The 9,745-nt window shown below is 37.1% G+C and overlaps 1 protein-coding gene across 1 annotated transcript in view; it reads left to right on the top strand.

The window, feature by feature from the left end:
* RYK (receptor-like tyrosine kinase) overlaps positions 1-9,498 on the top strand; it is a 105,934-nt gene extending 96,436 nt beyond the window's left edge. The window contains exons 12-13 of the mRNA XM_023512992.1: positions 7,708-7,844; positions 8,813-9,498. Coding sequence (XP_023368760.1) covers positions 7,708-7,844; positions 8,813-8,924 — 249 coding nt within the window. The 3' untranslated portion in view covers positions 8,925-9,498. The remainder of the gene's footprint in view (positions 1-7,707; positions 7,845-8,812) is intronic.
* Positions 9,499-9,745: the final 247 nt, after the last annotated feature.

Genomic DNA, 9,745 nt, shown 5'->3' with positions numbered 1-9,745 from the left:
GAAGATCTTTAATTTTATTTAATAATATTTTAATCATCCTAGTATTTCCTTGGAATGAGGAATAGATTTACTTTAGAAACTATTAACACACTGTATTTGCAGAAGTGAGCATTTGCTGTCCAACCTCCAACTCTTGGGCTTAAGTGATCCTCTTGCCTCAGTCTCCCAAGTACCTGGGACTACAGGCGCCCTCCACATGCCCAGCCATTTTTTTGTTGCAGTTGTTTAGCTGGCCCCGGCCAGGTTCCATCCTGCCACCCTCGGTGTATGTAGCTGGCATCATAACCACTATGCTATGGGCGCTGAGCCAAGTAGTTGCTGTTGGGTATATTTTCTGTAATTGGCTCTCCCTCAGAATATTTTACAGACTATATTACAGATTATATTTACAGAATATAAAATCTGTGAATATCTCTTTCCTTTCCATTCCTTTAGAGCCTTGACCTTATCATTATGTTTAATATTCCTCTGATGGAGTAATGTCCAAGCATCTGGTACAGTGGAGAAAAGTACCATAAATAACAAATCCTTATGATGGCCTGGTAGGCATCCAGTAATGGCCTCTCTGTCTTTTCTAATCACAGAGGCTCAGACAGATTCATAGCAGCACTAATCTTTTTTTAGTCTTATATGACACTCTGTGCTTAAAGATTGCTGATTTCTTTGTTTGTTTGTTTGTTTGTTTTTTAAATCTATTTATTTTATTTTGACCGGGGCTGGGTTTGAACCTGCCACCTTCAGCATATGGGGCCGGTGCCCTACCCTTTTGAGCCACAGGCACCGCCCAAGATTGCTGATTTTTGAAGTTGAGTTAGTGTTCTAGTGTATTCAGACTACTATAATAAATTACCCTAAACTGGGTAGTTTAAATAACAAACATTTGTTTCTCTCAGTTTTGGAGTCTGGGACGTTCAAGATCAAGGTGATGGCAGATTCAGTGTCTGGGAACTCTGTTTTTGTCTTCTCTGTGTGTCCCCTTCCATGGGGCAAGGTAGCTTTCTGGAGTTCTCTTTTATAAGGATACCACTTTCATTAATGTAGGACCCCACTTCCATGAGCTAGTTACCTCTCATACCCCCAACACCTAATGCCATCACTGGGGGGGGGAGTTTATTTTAACAAGTGAATTTGGAGGGGACACAATTAGTCTATCACATTTGGCTATTGCCTCCCCCCAATTCATATCCTTCTTACATGTACAATGTACGCTCATTCTATCCCAGTAACCCTAAAAGTCTTAACTTGTTTCAGCATCAGTTCTGAATTCTTAAGTTCAGATTCTGATCTAATATCTTCTAAATTAGGTGTGGGCAAACCTCAAGGTACAGTTTATATTGAGGAAAATTCCTTTCCAGTTGTGAATTTTTGAAACCAAATAAATTATGTCCTTCAACAGTAAAGTGGTAGAATGGATATTAGACATGTGGAGAACTAGGAAAGAAGAAAGGGTAATGGACCCAAAGTAAGTCCAAAATGTAACAGGGTAAACAATATTAAATAATAAAACACAAGAATAATTCTTTGGCTTAATTCTTACCTTCCGGGTCTACTAAGATGGCAGTCCCACTTCAGAAGTGCTTCATATTAACTTTTTATTTTCTCAGTGCTAAGGAAGGTCATTGCCTCATAGGAGTATATTGGCCTATCAGACCTGGAGAGGTAGCCCTACCCTTTGAAATCTAAGTGGAGGCAGCGATGGCCCCCTGGCCGTCCAGTCTAGACCTGATAAAGGGCATCTACAAAAAAAAATACTATATTTAATGGTGAAAGGTTGAATTCTTTTATCTAATACCAGGAACAAGATAAAGATACCCACTCTCATTCTGTTCAACACTGTTTTTGAGGTTGTAGCCAGTAGGCTAAGATAAGAAAAGATTTAGATAGGAAAAAGTTAAAACTTACTATTTGAGGAACAATAGGATTATCTGTGTAGAAAATCCAGTGTGATTTACCAGAAAGTTAATAGAACTAATAAGCTTACAGGGACACAAAGTTAATATACAAAATCAGTTGTATTTCTATACACTAACAATGAAAAATAGGAAATAATGGTATCAAAAAATATGAAATTCTTGGGAATAAATCTGAAAAATTGTGAACTCTGCAATGAGAACTGCAGTGCATTGCTGAGAGAAACTACAGAAAACATAAATAAATGGAGAGGTACACTCTTTCCTTTATTGGTCAGAAAACTCAACATTAAGATGTTGGTTCTCTCCCAAGTTTGAAAAATATTATTAACAGCATTAGTCATTAGGGAAATGCAAAATAAAACCACATTGAGATGCCCTTACAAAATGATTAATATGGTTAAAATTGAAAAGACTGACTATACCAAGTATTGCCAAGGACATGGAGGAGCTGGAGCCTCCTTATACGGCTGTTGGGGACATGTGACACATTCACTCTGGGATGTAGTTTGGCAGTTTCTTAAAATGTTAAATATATATGTACCATATTCAGTCCTTTTGCTCCTAGATAAATGAGAACATGTATCCTTACCAACATTTGTACACAGATATTCATAGCAGCTTAATTTTTAGTAACTAAATCAGAAAATAATTTAAGTGCCCATCAACAGGTAAAGGGGCAAACTGCTATATTCATATAAAGGTCTATTCTTCAACATTAAAAAGAGGTGATTCAGTGTCTCTTGGGGGGGCCCTTCTGGTTCACAAATTCCTATTGTGGGTGAATCTCAGTGTGGTTATTCTGAATGGAAGAAGCTAGGAAAAAAGTACACAGTTTGAATAATTTCATTTATGTGAAATTTTAGAAAATGCAAACTAATCTATAGTGACAGAAAGTAGAAAGTAATTGGGAGTGATTGAGGTGGAGGGAGAAAGGGGTCAAAGCAGGAGGAATCTTTTGGAGGTGATGGATATGTTCATTGTCTTAATTGTGGGAATGGTTTTAGGTGTGTATACATGTCAGAAACTGTCAACTTGACTACTTTATGTGCAGTTTATTGTATTTCAGCTCTACTACATTAAAAATAAATAAAAGTTGTCTCTGTAGCCAGGCGCAGTGGCTCATGCCTCTAATCCTAGCACTCTCAGAGGCTGAGGCAGGAGGATCGTGTGAGTCCAGGAATTTGAGAAGACAGCTTGAGCAAGAGTGAGACCTGTTTCTATAAAAAAAAATAGGAAAAATTAAGCAGGGGTGGTGGCACATGCCTATAGTCCCAGCTACTGGGGAGGCTGAAGACAGATGATCGTTTGAGTCCAGGGATTTGACGTTGCAATTTGCTATGACAGTACCCCTGCACTCCAGCCCAGCAGAGTGAGACACGTCTCAGAGAAAAAAGAAAAAAACTGTCTTTGCTACCCAATTGCTACTGCTAATGTATCTAAAGCTAGCTGCTAAATTTGCTGGATCTTAAGACCTATTAGAATTCTTGTTTAAAATGTTCCAGGCTTCATAATTATTAGGATAGGATTAGGAAGTCTGTATTTTTAACAAGCACCCCAGATGATTCTTCTCATTGGTCAAGTTTGGGAAGCACATGACCTAGGTTATCTGAACCCATATCTGTACGTGATGAAGAGAGGTTAGGTTTTATTATTAATAGAAGACCTAGCCATAGAATGCCAATAATATGTTTATTACTGTCAGATAATTAAAATTTTGATGAAATGTTTTTTTCTACAGTATGTAGTATATTGGAGTAAGCCTTGTGTTGTAAGTTCCTGAAGTAATAAGTAGAAATCTCTTAATCAGCAGCCCCAACTTTACGTAGCACAACATTAAAAGGAAAAAAGAATTTTACTTATATGCTTTTTGTCATGTTGTATCCATGTATGTTTTAGTGGAAAAAATGTTTAATGTACTCTATCTTGAAAAGCTATAAAATAACAGAAGTTGGGGAAATAAGATTAATAGAAGAACATTGTTATTGTCTAAATGTTCTTTAATGGATATAGCTGCAGTCTTTCATAAAACTCTAGAAGGAACAGCTTGACCTTTTTATGGCTCCCTTTCCAACGACGTCAAACAGAACGAAATTCTAGAATAACTCTGTCTAAATTTTAAATCACTCGGTTATCAGAAGACTTTAGAGAGCAAGTTTTTCACAAATCATCTTTGTGCCATTTTATTTAGCCAACATGTAATTAATCACTTTTGTTGGTTTTTAAGAAAATGAATTTGCAAAAAAAAAAAAGAGAATATGAATCTGCAATGTACTCTTTGGCTTAATTTTCCTTTTTTGTGGTGTCTTTAAGTGTTGGTGTATGTAATATGAGAACATAGGTGAATGTTTAGTGATAATATGAACAAAACAATGGGAAAGAAGTAATTTTTAAAAGTCACTTTATACACATTGTGCTGTTACAGTACTGTGTATCGCTCCAGATCTTAGACACCACCACCATTACTGTCAAAGTCCCTTACACTCAGAAGTTGTTATAGTGTACTTCTCTTGTCAGTGAATGGAGTTACTTCCTTGTGTACAAAGTGGCAGTATCTATCAGGTTGGTGCACAAGTAAATGTGTTTTTTGCATTGTTGAAATTTGCCATTTGAAACAGGAATACATTCTTCATAATGTGGTTATTATGTATCACTTTAATGCATATTTCTCACTTTATTTTTTTGCTAATGATGTATTAGTTGGTGTTTATATTTATTTTGGACTATGGAAATGATATTAGAAGAAAGGCAAATTCGGGCAATTTTCTTATTCGAGTTCAAAATGGATGGTAAAGCAGTAGAAACAACTCACAACCTCACTAATGCATTTGGCCCAGGAACTACTAATGAATGTACAGTGCAGTGGTGGTTCAAGAAGTTTGGTCAAGGAGATGAGAGCCATGGAGATAAGGAGTATAGTGGCCAGCCCTCGGAAGTGGCAACGACCATTTGAGAGCAATCGTTGAAGCTGATCCTCTGACATCACCATAGAAGTTGCCAGAGAACTCAATATCGACCATTCCATAGTCAGTCATTCAGCATTTGAAGTAAATTGGAAAGGTGAAAGCTTGATAAATGGTGCCTCATGAAATAACAGAAAAGAAGAGCAATCATCGTTTTCAAGTGTCATCTTCTCTTATTCTGCGCAACAGCGAGTCATTTTTTGATTGGATCGCGCCATGCAGTGAAAAGTGGATTTTGTATGACAACCAAAAGAAGACGACTGAGAAGAATCTTCACAGCACTTCCCAAAGCCACACGGGCACCATTTAATTTTTATTAATTTGAAATCATTTTTCCCTTTTTAAGCAGAATTGATCATCCCTGTAGGTTTAAAGGGAAATTTAGGCTCGAAGTCTCTATGAAGATTTTAAAACTATACATCCTTCTCAACCCATCACCTACTCGTCTCTTCCTTCCAAAGCAGAGACCTTAAGGTTGGTTTGTTGCTCCACCTTAATGATCACTGTTAATGAAAACGATACTAGGTTCCAAAAGGCTGAACACTTTGGTTTTGATATTTAGGGTATGGTGCTCTCAAAAGGATTAGAAAGTGTTCCTTTCTTCTCTCTGTTCTAAAAGTTTGTGATTATGTAGAAGGCTGAATTATGTAGCCCCTAAAAAAGTAGGTTGAAGACTTAACCCCCGGTACTTCAGAATATTACTTTATTTGGAAATAGGTTCATTACAGATGTGACATTAAAATGAGGCCATACTTAATTAGGGTAAGCTCTAATCAGATATAGTGTCCTCCTTTTGAGAGGGGAGACAGACACGTGAGGGGAGAATGTCATGTGAAGACAGAGATTGAAGTGCAACCACAAACCAAGGAATACCAAGGGTTACTGGCAGCCACCAAAAACTTGACAGTAGGCACGGGTGGATTCCCCTGCAGGAAGCACAGCCCTATTGACACCTCAATTTTGGACTTCTAGCCACTGTGAGATGACACATTTCTGTTGTTTAGGCTACTAGTTTGTGGTATTTTGTTATGGCAGCCTTAGAAAATGAACAGAGATGTGTTTATTATTTTTTTCTTTCAAATTTGATAGAATTCACCAAATTGGATGTGGAGTTTTCACTATGGAAAGGTCATAATTGTGAATTCAATTTCTGTAATAGATATGGGGCTTATAGGTTTTCTGTTTGCTGTTGTATCTGTTGTGGTAATTTGTATTTTAAGAAATGTGTTCATTTCATCTAAGTTATTGAGTAATACGTATTGGCATAAAATTGAGTCAGTCATAATAATTTTTAATGTCTACAAGAGCCAAAGTGATGTTTTCTCTCTCATTCCTGATACTGCTAATTTTGTGTCTTGTTCAGTCTGGCTCAGTAGTTCTCAAATGAGGATAGTTTTGCTTTCCTTTCCCCCACAGTGTAGGTTTGTTGGTGATAGTCCCTCAGCTTTTGTTTGTCTGAAAAACTCTGTATTTTGTCTTCATTTTTGACATATATTTTGTCTTGCTATAGAGTTATTCTTGACAATTTTTAAAATACTTCAAAAGGTGTGCCGTGGTTATCACTCTGGTCAAATTAATTTCTCTTACCATTGCATGACTTAAACCTAAAATAAATGCAGAAAAACTTAAAAAAGAAAAAAAAATACTTCAAAAGGTATCATTTCCTTGTTTTCATATTTATATAGATTCTAATAAGAACTATAGCTATTGTCACTAATATAAGGCTTTAAAAAAGTAAATATTTTTAAAAGTATTTCTGGCTTTTATTATTGAAAAATAACCTAAAACTTAATGCACCATGATTAGATTTTATAAAGACACTTGTATGTGACTTCTGTTTGGTTTTTTCTTTTCTTCCCTCTTTCACTCATTAAAAAATATATTTCAGGGCAAGCTACTTCTCTGAGTCTCAGTTTCCTCATCTTGTAAAATTGTGATAATAATACACAATAATTCTCACAGTTCTATTGAGAAAATTAAATGCATTAGAAGATGCTGAATGCCTGGAACTTGTAGCAACTCAGAATCTAATACCGAGTTATACAGGTATCCTTCTCCCCATCCAGCTTCAGTTGTTCTGACCTCAGGGTTCACGGGTACGGGAGGTGAGTGGGCGTCCCCGATCTGAGGTGTCCCTGGCACATGACAGAAGCTCTGTGTAGGCATACTGCCTGCCTCTGCACGCTCTCCAGGGCCACAGCACAGTGTGGGCTGGACCGAACTGGAGAGCCCTGAGCAGACCATGGATGGGCACTGTTGCCACTGCCTACCATTCCTTTTCCTGCCAGTAGTTCACATGCTGACTTTAAAATCTGCTCTTTTTCTCAAGCATAGTTGGAAGATCATTTCATCTGTTAATTTAAATTTTTAAATATGGTAAAAACCCATGACTTATATTTTACCTAATTGGCGTATTTCACTTACTCAAGATGTTCTTCCCTTTAATTAGACAAAATTATATTCATTTTCCACTTCTGAGTATGCAGACTAGCTATAAGATTTAAAGTTACAAATTTTTCTATTAAAAAACTCCGAGACATAATTTGTGGTTGTGGATGGTGCAGCTTGTAATCAACAATAAAAACTATTCCTTCCAACAGATCTAATTACCTAGAATATGCAATACTAATATTCACATTAAAGGATGCTCTCTTTTATTCCAGCAAGAGAAACTAACTGGGTATCATAGACTTCTTTGTGTAAGTATTAACTAACAGTTAGCTTTTCTTAGGAGTTAGCTGAGCTGCTATTTTTGGTCTATACTTGTCCGTTGCCAGCAGCACCCCGACAGCTGTTTTAAAGGTCCTCTCATCGTATTGCTGCTCCTTTCCTAGTGGGCCTTTGGAGTGACGCTGTGGGAGCTTATGACTCTGGGCCAGACGCCTTACGTGGACATCGACCCCTTTGAGATGGCTGCGTACCTGAAAGATGGTTACCGAATAGCCCAGCCAATCAACTGTCCTGATGAACTGTGAGTTTTTCTGAGCTTCATGACACAAGTTTCATTCTATTTACTGTGTTGGGATAAAAGAAAAAGAGCAGGTTTCCATATTCATACAGAGCCTTCCCTTTTGAGAATAATGATGCCTTGGCCTTAAATTAGACTCTTGAAGAGAACCACCAAGGCAGATTCATTCACTGTCTTGTGCATTTGACATTATCACTTTTTGCATCTTATATTGGTGCTGCATAATCTAAGCACCACAAATTAGTCTGTGAGACTAATGGATATAGTAAGGAAACTAACTGAATACTATTGTTAGTTGTTCTATGTAGAGTGATTATACAGCCTTAGGGACATGGTAGTTATAAAAATCTTTCTCAGTGTCATCTTGCCTTGCCAGTCAGTATCACCCGATACATAGGGAAGATATTCTGGGCTAGTGAGTGAGATGGTTGCATTCTGTTTCCTGCTTTCCTCTTATAGCTAATCTTCCCAGATAATGGAAAGGTGGTGGACAGGAGACTTTGGAGGGGTGACAGGGTGCACAGATGAGTATGTTCTCAGCGCCGATTCCCCAGAAGGTTTCTCCACCATGGCAAGGTGACTGCTCTACACTGATTTGACTATAAGTCCAGAGCTCTTAGAACTTAGATACAATTTTCCTCCTTTTCCAAGTTCTTCTTTTAGAACTTAAATATTACATAAGTTATCATATTAAGGTGGTTCAGGTATTTACATGAAATCTCTGTATTTGCTGAAATTGTTTGATAGGCCCTCATGAAGAATTGCAGTCCACACATGTAATATAAATAACTTGTTTAGCTTCTTTTTGTTCTAGAACTGTCTACAGACAGTGAAATTGATCACTTTTTTAATGTAGAATCCTCTGCATACCCTCATCTAGACAGAAAACATAACTGGCATCAAATTGGCCAAAAGGTCAGGAATACTGTATCATTACTAGCCAAATTTTCCATTTTTGTCTTTTTCCACAGATTTGCTGTGATGGCCTGTTGCTGGGCCTTAGATCCGGAGGAGAGGCCCAAGTTTCAGCAGTTGGTACAGTGTCTTACAGAGTTCCACGCAGCCCTGGGAGCCTATGTCTGACAGATTCTTCTTCACGATTCCACAGCATCAAGAAGGACGAAAGGGCCTGTCGGGGCTCACCGGAGCCTGTCACAGATACTTCATACATCTTGTATATTGCAGTGCCACCAGAAGCACATTTGTCTTCCAGAACACCGTGCCTTAGGAACACTTTAGAATCTGAACTTTTAAAGACAGACTTAATAATGTGGAGTATTTTCTAGATATCACTTTTACTAGGTCGAACTGAAAGAGTTTTTGTAAAGTTTTGGCCAAAATTATTTTAAAACATAGTTACTTTGGACTAGGGGTGCATTCTTACAAAATAAATAAACAGTTTTTTAAATTGTTTAGACACAGATATTTGGAATAGCTATCTTAGTGCCAACTGTGTTTTATTTTTTTACTTTATCAAAGTAATGTAGGTGACTCACCTTAAAAGATTTTTTTAAATACTGTTTTAATTGCTACTCTTGGAAATGGTTTGTCTTCACAATGCAATACTTCTTTAGAAAGGAAGACAGCATTAAAAAGGTGTCTGGTTTGCTTTGTACAAGAAAAGGCAATATTGGAGGAAGAGAACTTAAAACCTAGAAGAAAAAAAATGAAAGAATTTTTAAAAGTACTTGTTAGAAACAAATTGCCCTTGCATGGAAAATTGTTTACCTTTTAGTGAAAAGGATTTCTGCTTTCTTATTTTTTTGAAGAAACAAGAGCTGAGTTCATACATCCTAAATTTGGCAAAAATTAGCCTTTCTGTGAGCCAGAAAAGGATTGGGGAAGATCTGTAGTAAGCAATGGTGATTTTATTTATTTTTACTCTCTGGAAAAGTAGTTAACAC

Source organism: Otolemur garnettii, unplaced genomic scaffold, assembly GCF_000181295.1.
Source record: "Otolemur garnettii isolate 467f Iridium unplaced genomic scaffold, OtoGar3 scaffold00032, whole genome shotgun sequence".
Taxonomy (NCBI): Eukaryota; Metazoa; Chordata; class Mammalia; order Primates; family Galagidae; genus Otolemur; species Otolemur garnettii.
Note: the sequence above shows the minus strand (reverse complement) of the source record. Positions and strands in the feature narration are given on the sequence as shown.